This window comes from Oncorhynchus tshawytscha, linkage group LG09, assembly GCF_018296145.1.
Source record: "Oncorhynchus tshawytscha isolate Ot180627B linkage group LG09, Otsh_v2.0, whole genome shotgun sequence".
Taxonomy (NCBI): domain Eukaryota; kingdom Metazoa; phylum Chordata; class Actinopteri; order Salmoniformes; family Salmonidae; genus Oncorhynchus; species Oncorhynchus tshawytscha.
This window is the reverse complement of record NC_056437.1, coordinates 57,767,862-57,787,000: the sequence shown is the minus strand read 5'-3', so window position 1 is coordinate 57,787,000 and position 19,139 is coordinate 57,767,862. Positions and strand designations below refer to the sequence as shown.

Below are 19,139 nucleotides of genomic sequence, written 5' to 3'. Positions count from 1 at the left end.
TCAAGACTATCCTACCAATAGGACATTTACCTTGAGAAAAGGAACACCTATGTGAGAATGCTGTTCATTGACTACAGCTCAGCGTTCAACACCATAGTGCCCACAAAGCTCATCACTAAACTAAGGACCCTGGGACTAAACACCTCCCTCAGCAATTGGATCCTGGACTTCCTGGCGGGCTGCCCCCAGGTGGTAAGGGTAGGCAACAACACATCTGCCACGCTGATCCTCAACACGGGGGCCCCTCAGGGGTGCGTACTTAGATCCCGCTTGTACTCCCTGTTCACCCTCGAGTCCGTGGCCAAGCACGACTTCAACACCATCATTAAGTTTGCTGACGACACAACAGCGGCAGGCCTGATCCCCGACAACGATGAACCAGCCTATAAGGAGGAGGTCAGAGACCTGTCAGTGTGGTGCCACGACAATAACCTCTCCCTCAACGTGAGCAAAACAAAGGAGCTGATCGTGGACTACAGGAAAAGGATGGGCCGAACACTCCCCCATTCACATCGACGGGGCTATTGTGAAGCGGGTCGAGAGTTTCAAGTTCCTTGGTGTCCACATCACCAACAAACTATCATGGTCCAAACACACCAAGACAGTAGTGAAGAGGTCATGACAACACATTTTCAGCCTAAGGAGACTGAAAGATTTGGCATGGGTCCCCAGATCCTCAAAAAACTCTATAGCTGCACCATTAAGAGCATCTGGACCAGTTGCATCACCGCCTGGTATGGCAACTGCTCGGCATCAGACCGTAAGGCGCTACAGAGGGTAGTGAGTATGGCCCAGTACATCACCGGGGCCAAGCTTCCTGCCATCCAGGACCTATATACTAGGCTGTCAGAGGAAGGCCCAAAAAATCCCAAAATCCCCAAGTCTTATCCCCAAGCCTTAAGACCGCTGAACAATTAATCAAATGGCCACCCGGACTATTCACATTGACATCGATGTTTATTATCTATGCATAGTCACTTTATCCCTACCTACATGTACAAATTACCTTAACTAACCTGTACCCCAGCACATTGACTCGGTACCGGTACCCCCTGTATATAGCCTCGTTATTGTTATTTTATTGTATTACTTTTCATTTTATTGTATTACTTTAGTTTATTTAGTAAATATTTTCTTAACTCTATGTCTTGAACTGCGCTGTGGGTTAAGGGTTTGTAAGTAAGCATTTCACGGTAAGGTCTACCTGTTTAATTTGTTGAATGTTACAAATTAAATTTGATTTGATTTGATTGGGGGAAAAATACATAAGTCGTCTGACCTCGAGTTCAATTTAGGAAAGACACAATAGCAACTTACCTTTCCCTTTCAGTATTTTGTTTATTCATCATTGTCTTTCTATAAGAGAGTAGTTTTAGGTATTCCATAGGATGTGTGTTGAGTAATGAATGTTCAAGTTGTTTTTGCTTACCTTGTTTGACTCCATTTTGGAATGTCCAGGTAAGGAGTGCGGAGACTCAGTGTTGGATGCCCTCTCTAGAAGGTTGGTTGGGGACATCTGCCCTGAGTGTCCCGAGAAGCTCACTAAAAACAAACAAACAAATAAAGAGGAATGGATTTCTTTGCTCTTCAACCACACATGACATGTTAACATTTTTACATGAAATTATGTTCGTCCTTAATTACCTGTTAAACTAGTTCTCTCAGAACCGTAGATCTGTACAGGGGAGAGTTTTTCTGTCTTGGGGATGAGGAGAGGTATGTTGGGGTGTGTTGAGCCCTGGGTGAGGAGAGCAGAGACGGCAGATCCGTGGGAGGTACTAGTGTATAGACCGGTGTGGCTGTGGGTAGACGTCTGGCAGTGAATTGGTGTAAGAAGTGGGATCCCTGAGGGCCAGGGAGACCCAGGCTGCAGCTGAGATCCAGACACTCCTCCGATACGCATGCTGCTGCTCGAATGCTGAACCAAAAACATTATCTGATTAAAAGTACAACTGTAATCTGCAGTAAAGGTTTGAATTATGTCTTTTAAACTCACACCTGTGTTAACTAAAGAAACTATATTGGACTTACTGGAGAGTTGGGAGAGGTTGACCTGTGCCCTTTGGTTGCTACTAAAGTTGCATCGAATCCCAGCGTTGGTTTGCCTAAAAACAAGATGGTCAAAAGTGAACTGTGCGGAGGTAAAACAAGCGTACAATGGTTTTGGTTAATGTTTCTGTAAGACAGTGATAGTGGATAATGGTGATTACAAGACCAAGAGTGTTGGAACGGCATGTGCATCAGTGTATCACTGCAGTATGAAATTATGACGAAGGAAAAAATAAGTGAATGGATATGCTCACGTTCTTGGGTGCTGGAGGACAGTAGTTTTGCCAGGAAGCTGGTCTGGGGGGGAGCCGTCTGAGGGGTGGACAGACGGGACCCCATCTGCACCCCCACTGCTGTCTTCTGTTTGTGCTTCCCCCTTCTACCACCCGCCACACCCGGCTGCTGTGGGGCTGAGAAGCAGTGAGGAGGTACACTGAGAGAGGGGAGGGCCGGGGCCGAGACCACGGACGAGTACCCCTGAGAGAGGCAGGATGTTGGGGAGTACATGTCTCCCGTGGTGGAGTACCCGTGATGACCCTGGGGATCTGATCCCAGAATACTGCCACCCATAGTGGATCCCGTGTGGGTGATGACGGTAGAGGTCACTGAGCTGGCAGTGGTGGCGTGGTAACCGTACTTGTGACAGGGAGGCGGATACAAAAAGGTTCCGTCTCCTGGGGAGACGGGCTGCTGTTGTATGTTGGTGGTTGCGATGGAGACGGCGGCGCCGGAGTAAGCCTGGTGTCCATAGGAGGGCATGGCCCCTGATACCATGCTGGGAGTATGGTACTCACTGTGGTAATCCTGTTGTTGGTGACCTTTGAACTTGGGGTTGTTAGTGGGGTTGAAGGTAATTTCAGAGGTCAGGGGTTGTCTGTGGTAGCCAGGGCCTGACAGAGAGTTGGATGAAGAGGGCTGAGACAGGCTGTCAGATGAGAGGTTGGACTGGAAGAGAGATTTATTGTAAGTTTCATTCATGACTAAAACATTTTGGGTACAATTTATATTATAAACTATCACTTTAACAGTAAACAGTAAAACAAACTATGCAATGAAAACGCAGGTACCCAAAACAAAGAATGCATAGTCCAGGCAATATGTGCCAAATTTCATGTGAATCGTTTACTTTTTCATCACTTTTCCATCCCCTAACAGTGGAAGAACAACAGTTTCCAAATTGTCAAGCAAAACGCTTAGCTACTGTACCTGAGCTAGTTGAGTGTCGACGTGTAGCTGTGGAACGGTGATCACAGGGCTGGACACAGAGGGGAAAGCCCCGCTGGAGGAGCTCTCAAAGTAGCCACAGTCAGCATAAGCAGCCTGCTCCAATGACTGGCCCCGGTAGCTCATAAAGATATCTAACACAGGACAGGAAAAAAGACAATCATCAACCCTATACTCTTAGAAAAAAGGGTTCCAAACAGGTTCTTTGGCTGACCCCATAGGAGAGCCCTTTTTGGTTCCAGGTAGAACCTGCCTGGACAGATGGAAGGAGATTAGCAAGGCGTATGCCCCACCCACCTGAGGATCTGTCAGTAATGTCACCGACTTTGAAAGAAAGATCACACCTGAACCATGTTGATGAATCAACATACTGTCAATAAAACACATCTGCAGTCTTGGCAAGTATAACGTCTGTACTGAATAATGTACATGTAGGGGCCTAATTTTTGTGCAAATGGATAAAAAAGTGGATAAAAAAAGTACAAAAAAAGTATGAAGATGGCCACACTCACTCACTCGCCGTAAGTCACTCTGAATAAGAGCATCTGCTAAATTATTAAAATGTTAAATGTAAATAAATAAAGATATTTTCAATTTTTTCTATTTTAGTCAACTATTATAGTCTATTCTGTGTACTTCAATATGTATTATGTTTGCCTGTCTGTTGCTAACTCAGGAAAGGCATCTGATCCATTACATAATTCTATGATCTTATCTGCTTGTGGTGTGATGATGACATCATAGAATCAGACTGGGTGGGCTTCCAGAGTATGTCTGCCCTTGCCAGCGGTCATGAAGCATCATAAAACAACTCGGCCACTGCCAACTTGGCAAGGCACAGTGATACTGTACCAACTGGACATACATTGTTTCCACCTCGCACTAAATGCATTTCAAGCAGAATACGGAATACCTAGGGCTGTTGCGGTGACCGTATTACCACCACACCAGCGGTCACGAGTCATGAAGGCAGTCAAATTCCACGTGACCGTTTAGTCATGGTAATTGGGTTTCTCCAAGCTCTGATGCTGCTGATGGCCATTAGTAGCATACTAAACTTGCTAACTGCCTGGTACTCAGCACTCTATTGTCCCTCTAATCACTCTGACATCAATGCAAATGTGTCTGAAAATCTAATCAAACACTTCATGATGGCGCATGAGCTCATGTTGCGCAACATTTCAATAGGCTATGAAATTGCGTGAGAAAACAGAATGATGGCCTCTACTAAAAAGAGGAGGCTCAGCTTTCTATAGGCTTGACCTACTATATTTATTTCTCAACTTTCCTAATATTAAGCACATTAATTATAATTACTACAGGAGTATAGCCTACCTGACTGGCATGAAAATAAACCACGGGGAAAAGCGTCCTCCTTTATTTAAGTGTATAGATAAAATGTATTTTTTCCCTGCTCCTGTTTTGATTCAGGTGACAATATTAGCCTATCACTTGTGAATTATATATTATCACCTGTGAATGATGCCCAGCATAAGTAACAAAGCCTTTTGTTTTTACTTTCTCAAATCATAGTCACACACCTTATGTAGCCTAGCCCATAGGCCTATATGTTTTAATAAGGTTTGTATTACAACTAAAGTGGCCAAATAACTTACTAAAATTAAGTACATTAAGCTGCTTTAAAAGGGGTGTAGAGCCTAACTGATATACAGTGGGGCAAAAAAGTATTTAGTCAGCCACCAATTGTGCAAGTTCTCCCACTTAAAAAGATGAGAGAGGTCTGTAATTTTCATCATAGGTACACTTCAACTATGACAGACATAATTACAAAAAAAATCCAGAAAATCACATTGTAGGATTTTTAATGAATTTATTAGCAAATTATGGTGGAAAATAAGTATTTGGTCACCTACAAACAAGCAAGATTTCTGGCTCTCACAGACGTGTAACTTCTTCTTTAAGAGGCTCATCTGTCCTCCACTCGTTACCTGTATTAATGGCACCTGTTTGAACTTGTTATCAGTATAAAAGACACCTGTCCACAACCTCAAACAGTCACACTCCAAACTCCACTATGGCCAAGACCAAAGAGCTGTCAAAGGACACCAGAAACAAAATTGTAGACCTGCACCAGGCTGGGAAGACTGAATCTGCAATAGGTAAGCAGCTTGGTTTGAAGAAATCAACTGTGGGAGCAATTATTAGGAAATGGAAGACATACAAGACCACTGATAATCTCCCTCGATCTGGGGCTCCACGCAAGATCTCACCCCGTGGGGTCAAAATGATCACAATAACGGTGAGCAAAAATCCCAGAACCAGACGGGGGGACCTAGTGAATGACCTGCAGAGAGCTGGGACCAAAGTAACAAAGCCTACCATCAGTAACACACTACGCCGCCAGGGGCTCAAATCCTGCAGTGCCAGATGTGTCCCCCTGCTTAAGCCAGTACATGTCCAGGCCCGTCTGAAGTTTGCTAGAGAGCATTTGGATGATCCAGAAGAAGATTGGGAGAATGTCATATGGACAGATGAAACCAAAATAGAACTTTTTGGTATCAAGTGCTTGTCAAATTCTGAATGAGAGACTGATAAAGTGTGTACAGCCTACTCAAAAAAACAAAGCAGAGCTCATGCCTTTCAAGCAACTTTTTTTAAAATCATCATTAGAGTTGCATCATGCAGCCTTACGATGTATTAGAAATCTAAACATATAGTCAAATGTTTGTAGAACATCTAAAGTTACATTAATAACTCCAAATTAAGCATATAGGAATACTTATTTATTTTTTAACCGCCCATCACAGAATAGCCACATTCCCTCAAATAATTTGGAGAAAATAATGCCATGGAATTCTAAGCAAATCTTAGAAGTCTGCTAAATGAGCTAGTGTAGCCAACAGCCATTTGGCATAGGACAACTCAGAGTATGTTATTCTGTTCTGTTCTTCTGAAATAGACTACATTTTCTTCATATCATGCTTCTAAAATAAATAATGGATTTATTGTGAAGTTGTAGGCTATATTACATGGATTTATTAGACTTTTTCAAATGTAGATGTTCCAAAGGTCTGCATCAGTGGCTTGTAGGCTGTGTGTGGAAGACAGGATATGCTCAATTTGTTTATGTTAATTAACGTTCAATTACCATGAGACCGACAATTATTTGCTTGACAATCACTGGCTGACGAAATTTCGTGACCGCCACAACCCAAAGTATACACTTTCAGGACAAATACTGTAAAGTACAGCAGTCAAAGCAAATAAACACACGTGAGTACATCACTGCACCATGATACTGGCCCAAGCCCATTGTTGTCAATCACTTATTTAGTTTCTATAATTTTAACCCTATTCAATTCCCGCCTCTATGATAACAACATTCTGTGAATCTTTTGCACAGCAGGAACCAGGAATTTATTTCAGTGAAATCAGGAAATCGTTTTTTAAAGTTTAAAACAAGTTGAACGAAAGAATGTCCTTCCCTACTGAATGCAATATTTTAAGGGAATACCTGTTAAGATATGAAAAAATCCCATAAAATCTAGCAGTAGTGCATTTTCAGAGATAATTTACAAGAATACTTACCAATATGAACCTTAGTTCCTTAGCAATGTGAACCTTCAAGAAGGTTCAAGAAGACACTGTATCAATGGGCAACCCTACTCTAACAACTGAGGATCATACCCACTCACACCAACCTGGTATGATATACAACCTGAGATCAGTGACCAGCGGCGAGGCTTTGTTTCCTTCTGTCTCAGTCACATCATGGCATGGTGTATGTTGTGACACAGTCACATGGAGGGAAGGGAAGGGTGTCTCTATTTGGGTGTCCATCAGTTAAACACATGGGCCCTGACAAGCACCCTGCCACCCTGCTGACCCTGGTGACGGAGGCAGAAAGCTGATCCCAAAGGACCCTACTGCCAAAGGACCCTACTGCCAAAGGACCCTGGTACTGGCAAGGCCATAAGAACAGACCGTGAGGAACATGCTCGTGCCAATACCCCTGACAACCCACTCTCACACACAGTAAAGGGGACTACAGTACCGATATGTAGAAGGACGAAATGCAGCACTGACAAATACATAATTATCAAATCAATATGGCAGTCCAGAGCATATTACTATCCTAGGAAGTGATCAAACTGAGAGTTGCAACAATGCAATAAAGAGTTCCTTTCATAAACAATGTAATCCTCTACTCAAACCACCGGAGAAGAAAATAAATCATACTGCCTTCCAATATCTCCATCCCTCTATTGTCTATCCCTCCATCCTTTTTTCCCTCCATCTCTATCCCTTGATCCCGCTGGGCCCCTTTGCCACGTGTTGCGGTTAACCACATGCGCTTCCACTTCCCTACTCTACTGTGTCTCAACCCAGCCTCTGACCTCCAGCTCACTCCGGACATGGCATAAACATGACACAGCCCAGGGGTGCCACTCACAGAGGAATCTTTAACTCAACAATATAATAATACATGCCAATATATTAATTTTCATATGGGTTTCCCCAGCTGCATATTTAGAAGAGAAGCCCTAAATATAAATCGATTAAAGATGCATATCTGGCCACCTGCTTAACCGAGTCATTTTGGCTACATGCAGTGATTCTGTATGTGAAAAACTATTCTTGTAGCTCTAACTCTCTTTGACAGAGTACATAAGTCTAATCTATATATAGGTAAAGTAGCATTTATAACTTTTTATCAGGAGCTTCAATCGTTTCTGGTCACCACATCTGTCCATCAGATTTCCCTACACATATACTGTAGTAACCCATTGGGCACAAACTGGTTAAATCGACATTGCTTCAACGTAATCTGCCAACGTATTGTGGCGTGGAATCTACATGGAAAATACATTGGTTTGAAAAAAGTAGTCAATGTAAACTGCTGTTTTGAAGGTGAAATGTCAATCACAGGATTGTCATCATGGTAACCAATTTTCAACATAGACAAACCATCCATAAAATATGTTGAATTTGTGCCTTTGAAACAACATGAGATCTAGAGATCTAGTCAAGCTAAGCGCCAGTACAGAGACAAAGTAGAATCTCAATTCAACGGCTCAGACACAAGAGGCATGTGGCAGGGTCTACAGTCAATCACGGACTACAGGAAGAAACCCAGCCCAGTCACGGACCAGGATGTCTTGCTCCCAGGCAGACTAAATAACTTTTTTGCCCGCTTTGAGGACAATACAGTGCCACTGACACGGCCTGCAACGAAAACATGCGGTCTCTCCTTCACTGCAGCCGAAGTGAGTAAGACATTTAAACGTGTTAACCCTCGCAAGGCTGCAGGCCCAGAGACGGCATCCCCAGCCGCGCCCTCAGAGCATGCGCAGACCAGCTGGCCGGTGTGTTTACGGACATATTCAACCAATCCCTATACCAGTCTGCTGTTCCCACATGCTTCAAGAGGGCCACCATTGTTCCTGTTCCCAAAAAAGCTAAGGTAACTGAGCTAAACGACTACCGCCCCGTAGCACTCACATCCGTCATCATGAAGTGCTTTGAGAGACTAGTCAAGGACCATATCACCTCCACCCTACCTGACACCCTTGACCCACTCCAATTTGCTTACCGCCCAAATAGGTCCACAGACGATGCAATCTCAACCACACTGCACACTGCCCTAACCCATCTGGACAAGAGGAATACCTATGTGAGCATGCTGTTCATCGACTACAGCTCGGCATTCAACACCATAGTACCCTCCAAGCTCGTCATCAAGCTCGAGACCCTGGGTCTCGACCCCGCCCTGTGCAACTGGGTACTGGACTTCCTGACGGGGCCCCCAGGTGGTGAGGGTAGGCAACAACATCTCCTCCCCGCTGATCCTCAACACTGGGGCCCCACAAGGGTGCGTTCTGAGCCCTCTCCTGTACTCCCTGTTCACCCACGACTGCGTGGCCACGCACGCCTCCAACTCAATCATCAAGTTTGCGGACGACACAACAGTGGTAGGCTTGATTACCAACAACGACGAGACGGCCTACAGGGAGGAGGTGAGGACCCTCGGAGTGTGGTGTCAGGAAAATAACCTCACACTCAACGTCAACAAAACTAAGGAGATGATTGTGGACTTCAGGAAACAGCAGAGGGAACACCCCCATCCACATCGATGGAACAGTAGTGGAGAGGGTAGCAAGTTTTAAGTTCCTCGGCATACACATCACAGACAAACTGAATTGGTCCACTCACACAGACAGCATCGTGAGGAAGGCGCAGCAGCGCCTCTTCAACCTCAGGAGGCTGAAGAAATTCGGCTTGTCACCAAAAGCACTCACAAACTTCTACAGATGCACAATCGAGAGCATCCTGGCGGGCTGTATCACCGCCTGGTATGGCAACTGCACCGCCCTCAACCGTAAGGCTCTCCAGAGGGTAGTGAGGTCTGCACAACGCATCACCGGGGGCAAACTACCTGCCCTCCAGGACACCTACACCACCCGATGCTACAGGAAGGCCATAAAGATCATCAAGGACATCAACCACCCGAGCCACTGCCTGTTCACCCCGCTGTCATCCAGAAGGCGAGGTCAGTACAGGTGCATCAAAGCTGGGACCGAGAGACTGAAAAACAGCTTCTATCTCAAGGCCATCAGACTGTTAAACAGCCACCACTAACATTGAGTGGCTACTGCCAACACACTGTCAATGACACTGACTCTAATCCAGCCACTTTAATCATGGGAATTGATGGGAAATGATGTAAATATATCACTAGCCACTTTAAACAATGCTACCTTATATAATGTTACTTACCCTACATTATTCATCTCATATGCATACGTAGATACTGTACTCTATATCATCGACTGCATCCTTATGTAATACATGTATCACTAGCCACTTTAACTATGCCACTTGGTTTACATACTCATCTCATATGTATATACTGTACTCGATATCATCTACTGTATCTTGCCTATGCTGCTCTGTACCATCACTCATTCATATATCCTTATGTACATATTCTTTATCCCCTTACACTGTGTATAAGACAGTAGTTTTTTGGGGGAATTGTTAGTTAGATTACTTGTTCGTTATTACTGCATTGTCGGAACTAGAAGCACAAGCATTTCGCTACACTCGCATTAACATCTGCTAACCATGTGTATGTGACAAATAAAATTTGATTTGATTTGATTTGATTTAGTATCAGAAATTGTTTTTAGGATTGGCATCACCTCTTACTGGAGAGTTGATCTATCTACAGCTATACATTTGATTTCCCATCCAGGGCTCCTGAGTGGCACAGCGGTCTAAGGCACTGCATCTCCGTGCAAGAGGTGTCACTACAGTCCCTGGTTTGATTCCAGGCTGTATCACATCCAGCCGTGATTGGAAGTCCCATAGGGAGGCGTACAATTGGCCCAGCATCGCCGGGGTCGGCCGTCATTGTAAATAAGAATTTGTTCTTAACTGACTTGCCTAGTTAAATAAAGGTTAAATACATCAATAAATATTAAAAACCAATATTTGATATTTGTCACTGACTACTACCAATGTGCGGTCATGAAAATGATTATTGAGGGATCTCTTACTAACTAAAATAGATTCACTTTTGCTGTCGAAGTCATTCCAAAGGGTAGGTTTAACAGAGCAAATTAAATGTAAGTCATAACAAGAGCTTGGGACTTTAAGTTTATATCTGCAAAAAGATGATTCTGAGATAATTGACTTTAACGTTCCGAACCCTCATTTGTTTAAATGGTGTAGGCTATTTTTATATTGTACTCTTTTGAACTTAACAACATGAATTGGAGGTACTTAGAGTACTATGTAGTTAGAGAACATTGAATAGAACAAGGCTATGTCAATTACTCAGTTTTGACAAAAATGCAGATACAACATTATAGTCCCAAGCTTTCGATATATCACTATATATACAAAAGCATGTGGACACTCAGTGGAATCGGTTGTTTCAGCCACACCCATTGCTGACAGGTGTATGAAATCGAGCGCACAGCCACGCAATCTCCAGAAACATTGTCAGTAGGGTGGCCTTACTGAAGAGCTCAGTGACTTTCAATGTGGCGTCGTCATAGGATGCCACCTTTCCAGCAAGTCAGTTCATAAAAATTTCTGCCCTGTTAGAGCTACCCCGATCAACTGTAAATCCTGTTATTGTGAAGTGGAAACGTCTAGGAGCAACAACAGCTCAGATTAAGTGGTAGACACACAAGCTCACAGCCGAGTGCTGAGCGTCTTTCCTCTGCTGCAACACTCACTATCGAGTTCCAAACTGCCTCTAGAAGCAACGTCAGCACAAGAACTGTTCGTCGGGAGCTTCATGAGATGGGTTTCCATGGCCGAGCAGCCGCACATAAGCCTAAGATCACCATGTGCAGTGCCAAGCGTCGGCTGGAGAGGTATAAAGCTCGCCACCATTGGACTGTGGAGGAGAGGAAACGCGTCCTCTTGCGTGATGAATCACGCTTCACCATCTGGCAGTCCGGCAGACGAATCTGGGTTTGGCGGATGCCAAGTGAACGCTTCCTGGCCCAATGTATAATGCCAACTGTAACATTTGGTGGAGGAGGAATAATGGTCTGGGGCTGTTTTTCATGTTTTGGGCTAGGCCCCTTAGTTTCCATTAAGGGACATCTTAACACAACAGCATACAGTGACATTCTAGACGATTCTGTGTTTCCAACTTTGTGGCAACAGTTTGGGGAAGGCCCTTTCCTGTTTCAGTATGACAATGCTCCTGTGCACAAAGCAAAGTCCATACATAAATGGTTTGTAGAGATAGATGTGAAAGAACTTGACTGGCCTGCACAGAGCCCTGACTTCAACCCCATCAAACTCCTTTGGAATGAATTGGAACGCAGACTGCGAGCCAGGCCTATAATCGCCCAACATCAGTGCCCGACCTCACTAATGCTCCGCAGCAATGTTCCAACATCTAGTGGAAAGCCTTCCCAGAAGAGTGGAGGCTGTTATAGCTGACTTTAAGAGATCGGAGAAGTCATGAAAAAAACATCTGAACCAGCCAGGAACAGATCGGTTAGACCTGATAGTTTGTAAACTGCTAGAGAAATCCAGTACACACACACACACACACACACACACAATTACCTGGGATATCCATGAAGTCATCTAGATTGGGCTGCAGTGGGGTGAGACCTGGCTGTATCATGTCAGCATTGCTGGTGTACGCTGAGGAGGAATGAGGTAGAACACTACAATCACATACAGAAAAACATACCAGAGACAGGGAGACAGTGGCTGTGTTCCTCTGTTTGCATCTTTAGCCTAATTTATTCATTTGAAGTTCCTCATTTGTTGGGCGGTTTCTTTCCTGCATTATTGTCTCACATGACCATAGGTTGGATAAATGGTAAGTGGTGTATTCTGTTATTTTTGTCAATAAAATAAAAAGAAGAAGAAATATTTTCAATTTCATTGGGATTTGCATCATAGTGTTACAAGTATCGTAGACAGGGCTTCTGTAGGGCTTCAGTAGACAGTAAAATGGTTCCTCTAAGTATAATATTAATACTGTAGGTAGATAAGTAAGTAGAATGGACGTTGTGGGGTGGTACTCACTGTTGTGCCGGTCGTTGGCCCACGGGCAGGGCTTCTGGGTCATGGTGAACAGGGTGTCAGAGATGTCGGACAGAAAGCAGTCCAGGTCAAACATGTGGACCTCCTCTGGCATGACCTCAGGCTCCTGGTACATCTGACTGGACCATTTCTCTAGCTCCGCCCTGCAGATCTGACCCTGGACACAGTGGGGTGGGGATAACATGAAGGCTCAGTTCCAACACTAAAATAAATCCTTCCTGCCTCCCTTGAAGAAATCACTGATCTAAAATGGCTCTATCGCAATTCATCTTCATGCACTTCCTCCCATACTATTTCCTCGCGTCATTCTCAAAACCCTTTGAAGAAGAAGGTCAGAGAGGAGAGCCCTTGGGCCTTCTCCTCCAATTGGGTTGAGAAGGAGGCGTAGAGAGGTGCAAGGAAACACGGAAAGATTAGTTGAGATAGAGCCGAAGAATGGACACCCAAATTGAGATTTCAGGATACAAATCACATCTCAAAACCTGGTCCTCACACTAGAGGGCACTAACAACAACACTAAAGCATGTGATAAGGAGTACAGTACAATATTTGACAGGGGTAGATGAAAAAGACTGGCAAACATCACATTAGAATATTGAGTAAGTCCAATAGAAAGTAATTCACAGCGTGTCATGTGAATTTAACTGCTCTCAAACTATGATAAAATGTTTAAATTGGCCAATTCTCTTAATTCTAAACAAATGCAAGACTATGAATATCAACTCAAATCAAAACAGCAAAGGAATGTTTCACAGTCCTCATCTGTCCATTAAATGTACTAAACTCAGACAAAAACAACTGAGCATTAATGGAACTTCACTTGCCTCCCTCATTGTGTCCAATAATGTCCAATTCAGCTATTCAAGCCCAAAGGTTAAATATAGTTTAAATATTCTTCATCAAGTCCCCCAAGCCCATCCAATAATCATATAAATATTCACGATCATTCACAGCTAATCTAGTCTCTGTCTGCTCTCTGTGTTTAAAATGCTGTGTTACACACTCATGTCCTAACCTTTTAATATTCCGTCCCAAACCAGGGGAGACATTTATAGAAAAGCCCTGAATGAGGCGGAAATGACTTTTGATTACGACAAACCCCCTGTTTACACCTTTTAGTTTTTTTCATTCACAGAAATGGAATTATAGCATAGATGTGCTGTGTGTACGTGCAGGGAACCTGGTTCCATTATTGGTTATTTTTAGTAATTTCTTTATTTTAATGTCTCTCCATATAATGAGAGCAGCAGTCTATTGTCCCTGACCTAATTCTGTCAGTCACACATTCACGTGCAGACGGACAGACATGAAGAGACCCCCACCCCTCTGCAGACACACGGACGCAATGAACCTCAGAGAAAATACAGAAGAAATACTAACTATCCTATTCTGTCACTTCTACCTGTTTTATTCAGTTATTCTTTCAATCACATGCTATTTCCCTCCACTTTCCCTACACTTTATCACAATAATAATAGCAATTTTTAGGCTATGTCAATTGTGATAATGCCCTAATATTAAGCCAATAATTAACCCCTTACATTCGTGGAAATTGTCCTATAGGGATAGGGCCACATTTAAATGTTTCTAACAGAACAACTATGTGCTTTTTAAATTTACTGTACTTTTCACAGAATTTGTCAATAACAAAATCTGAAAATACTCTGATACATTCGGTTACATAATAAGAATATTCATAGACATTTTTGATTAGGTGCACGATAAGAAAAAAATATTAGATAGGGTTTGAGTGAGAGGTCTAACTGATGTCACAAGGTGGCCACACACCTTTCCAAACGTTGACATCCGCAAACCGCTCACCCACACGACGCCATACATGCTGTCTGTCATTGCCAGCAGCATACCACCCTGCATACCACTGCTGGCTTGCTTCTGAAGCTAAGCAGGGTTGGTCCTGGTCAGTCCTTGGATGGGAGACTAGATGCTGCTGGAAGTGGTGTTGGAGGACCAGTAGGAGGCACTCTTTCCTCTGGTCTAAAAAATATCCCAATACCCCAGGGCAGTGATTGGGGACACTGCCCTGTGTAGGGTGCAGTCTCTTGGATGGGATGTTAAAACGGGTGTCCTGACTCTCTGAGGTCATTAAAGATCCCATGGCACTTATTGTAAGAGTAGGGGTGTTAACCCTGGTGTCTTGGCTAAATTCCCAATCTGGCCATCACAGTCACCTAATAATCCCCAGTTTACAATTGGCTCATTCATCCCCCTCCTCTCCCCTGTAACTATTCCCCAGGTTGTTGCTGCAAATGAGAATGTGTTCTCAGTCAACTTACCTGGTAAAATAACAGATAAATAAATAAATCTGTACAGTTGAAACTGGGATTCATCCATGAAGAACACACTTCTCCAGCGTGCCATTGAAGGTGAGCATTTGCCCACTGAAGTTGGTTACGACCCAGAACAGCAGTCAGGTCAAAACCCTGGTGAGGATGCATGCAGACAAGCTTCCCTGAGATGGTTTTGGACAGTTTGTGCAGAAATTCTCCGGTTGTGCAAACCCAAAGTTTCATAAACTGTCTGGGTGGCTGGTCTCAGACAATCTAGCAGGTGAAGAAGCCCGATGTGGAGGTTCTAGGCTAGCGTGGTTACACGTGATCTGTGGTTTTGAGGCCGGTTGGACATACTGCCAAATTCTCAAAAACGAAGCTGGAGGTGGCTTATCGTAGAGAAATTAACATTCAGTTCTCTGGCAAAATCTTTGGTGTACATTCCTGTCGTCAGTATGCCAATTGCATGCTCCCTCAAAACTTGAGACATCTGTGGCATTGTGTTGTGTGAGAAAATGCCACATTTTAGAGTGGCCTTTTATTGTCTCCAGCACAAGGCGCACCTGTGTAGTAATCATGCTGTTTAATCAGCTTCTTGATATGCCACACCTGTCAGGTGGATGGATTATCTTGGCAAAGGAGAAATGCTCAACAGGTTATATGTTCCGTTTATATTTTTGTTCAGTGTAAATTCCAATGCACTTTACTGACTCAAGGAAATAGCTTTCAACTATCATACAATTACTGTTGTTGTTTACGCAATCCAAAAACGTATAAATCACAATCTGGATCAGGTGGTCAATATTTGAAAGTTTATTCTATTGCCAACATGGCTAGCTAGGTAAGCTATAAAATATGATCTTACAGTGTTAAGATTTCAAAAAGCATTTCAGACAAACAGATTGTAATTTTGGTGCAAATAGAATGGAGTCAACCCGCTAAGCATTTACCGTCAGGCCACGTCTTTTGTACGTCTTTTTTAGATGGGTTCTGGACAGGCCTTGATTTCAATGTCCACGGACGTAAGTTTATGGTCCGATTCTGACCAAATCAGAAACAATCATAAGAAGGCCTTGATTTCTATTTCCACAGACGTCTGGTCCAGACCGGCCTATATTTGGGCCAAACAGACGAACATAATTGGTTCAGATTTGGTCCGATCCGTACAGGCCTTGATTTGGGCCAAACATGGACGCCTATTTTTTGGTTCAGATTTGACCCGGGCCGGCCTTACCTTAAACGTCCACAGACGTCTGGCCCAAACATAGACGTTCAGAATATGACCAGACCAAATCTGAACCAATCATGGACATCTAAGTTTCACCAAACTTCACCAAATCTATGCAAACTGGTATTGATTTGAAAATTGCTAAAGTTATTCCCCTCTATAAATCTGAGGATCCAAGATCTTTTACAAATGTTCTCCCAATATCTGTATTATGTTTTTCTAAAATCCTAGAAAAATATATGTATAAAAGAATGTTGAAACATTTAAATCAACACTGTATTCTTTATGAGCACCAATTTGGTTTTTGTAAAAACTACTCCACATATATGGCTATTTTGCAATTTGTGGATAAAATCTTTACAGCCCTTAACAACAATGAATACGCTCTTGGCATCTTTTTTGATTTATCCAAAGCGTTTGACACGGTAAATCATTAAATATTATTTTCTAAATTGCATTATTACAGTTTTCATGATTATACATACAGGTATAACTGGTTATATAGTTATATTTATGATAGAGAACAATGTGTTTATGCAATCGGCTGGCTGTGCATCTACCAGGGCCAAGATATCCTGTGATGTGCCACAGGGTTGGATAATTGTGACCTTTGTTATTCCTAATCTATATCAATGACCTTGCTGCTGTATCTTCTACTGTACTTCCCATTCTCTTTGCTGATGATACCAATTTGATTATTATCACACGATCATTTTGATTCACTAACTCATGAAGCCAACTCAGGTATGACAACATTTTCTGAATGGTTCCAGATAAACAAATGATCTTTAAATGTAAAACAAATCTAACTTTATTGTATTCACTAGTAAGGATAGGAAATATTGAAAAAAAATAGAGCCAGAATCTCAATCATCACCAATAAACTAGAATGGTCCAAACACACCAAGACCGTTGTGAAGAGGGCACAACAAAGCCTATTCCCCCTCAGGAGACTGACTGGTTGCATCACTGCCTGGTACGGCAACTGCTCGGCCTCTGACCGCAAGGCACTACAGAGGGTAGTGCGTACGGCCCAGTACATCACTGGGGCTAAACTGCCTGCCATCCAGGACCTCTATACCAGGCGGTGTCAGAGGAAGGCCCTAAAAATTGTCAAAGATCCCAGCCACCCCAGTCATAGACTGTTCTCTCTATTACCGCATGGCAAGTGGTACCGGACAGCGCCAAGTCTCGGACCAAAAGGCTTCGCAACAGCTTTTACCCCCAAGCCATAAGACTCCTGAACAGGTAATCAAATGTCTATCCAGACTATTTGCAATATACCACCCAAACCCCTCTTTTACGCTGCTGCTACTCTCTGTTTATCATATATGCATAGTCACTTTAACTATACATTAATGTACATGCTACCTCAATTAGCCCGACTAACCGGTGCCTGTATATAGCATCGCTACTGTTATAGCCCCGCTACTGTATATAGCATCGCTACTGTTATAGCCTCGCTACTGTATAAAGCCTCGTTACTGTTATAGCCTCACTACTGTATATAGCCTCACTACTGTATAAAGCCTCGCTACTGTTATTTTTCACTTACTTTTTATTGTTGTTTTTTATTTCTTTACTTATCTATTGTTCACCTAATATCAATTTTTTACTCAATTGCACTGTTGGTTAGGGCCTGTAAGTAAGCATTTCACTCTAAGGTCTACTACACCTGTTGTATTCGGTGCACATGACAAATAAACTTTGATTTGATTTGGAATTGGTGGGAATGAAATGGAACAAGTCACATCCACTCGATTCCTTCGAATTGATGAAAAGTTATCCTGGAAAGATCATGTTCAATTTGTCTTTAGCAAAGTAATGAAATCTGTTGGTATCATCAAAAGGATTAGTGGTTTGGTTCATCAGACTTGCTTCCTAACTCTATACTATAGCTTAATTTACCCATATCTCATTTACTGTAATATTATTTGGGCCAGTACACAAATACTCATATCTCGCAGACTGTTTACCTAAACCCTTCAATAGATTATTCCAGGTTCATTCTGAAATCCATCTATAGAACACAAGACACCGCGATAACCTTCACCCTCCCCACTGCCACACCTCACATAGCCAATTCTCTATCAGATAGAGAGGTACCATACTCTGGAATCATTTTCGTAATCTTGCCAAAACTTCATCATCCCTCAATAACTTCCAAGTGAAGACTGGGGGTCAGTCTGATGAACCAAACTACCAATAATCCCCTCCATGTAGCCTAACTCTCACACTCTAACACACACATACATAATCAAACATGTTTTTTCTTGTATACTGAGTATATCATGTGCAATTATAACTAACATGCTTTGTTAAACTGATTGAACAAACTTTTTTGTGGTTGTACTTATTTGTGGTGTGGTTTTCATATCAGCGCTTTTGTGCTTCCAACCTCACCTGCACACCTTTTTTACCTGTTTTTTGTCCGTACTGTTTTGTCTTTCACTTCTTTTCTTTGGTGCGAATAAATAAACCCCCCCAAAACAGACCTACAAAAATTTGACAGTAGAGTACAGTACATTACACTAGAGCACACTAGAGTACTGTAAAGTATAAAGTAGTGTACTGTATTGTACCATACTTTAATGTACCCTACTCTACTAAACTAAACTGTATCATACTCTACTGTACTGAATTAAACTACTGTATTGTACTGTACTCTACTGAATTAAACTATACGTAATGTACTCTACTGTACTTAACTCTAATGAATTAAACTCTACTGTAACTCTACTATAATATACCATACTGTAATGTACTGAAAAAACTACTGTCCTGTACCCTACCGTTTTGTACTG

General features: G+C 42.8%; 1 protein-coding gene across 1 annotated transcript in view; it reads right to left on the bottom strand.

Moving 5' to 3' along the window:
- The window catches only part of LOC112258335 (carbohydrate-responsive element-binding protein), a 35,391-nt gene that overhangs the window by 4,617 nt on the left and 11,635 nt on the right, over positions 1-19,139 (bottom strand). The window contains exons 6-12 of the mRNA XM_024432647.2: positions 12,802-12,976; positions 12,331-12,411; positions 3,256-3,407; positions 2,304-2,994; positions 2,032-2,105; positions 1,645-1,918; positions 1,430-1,542 (exon numbers count right to left, since the gene is read on the bottom strand). Of these exons, the coding sequence (XP_024288415.1) occupies positions 1,430-1,542; positions 1,645-1,918; positions 2,032-2,105; positions 2,304-2,994; positions 3,256-3,407; positions 12,331-12,411; positions 12,802-12,976 (1,560 nt within the window). The remainder of the gene's footprint in view (positions 1-1,429; positions 1,543-1,644; positions 1,919-2,031; positions 2,106-2,303; positions 2,995-3,255; positions 3,408-12,330; positions 12,412-12,801; positions 12,977-19,139) is intronic.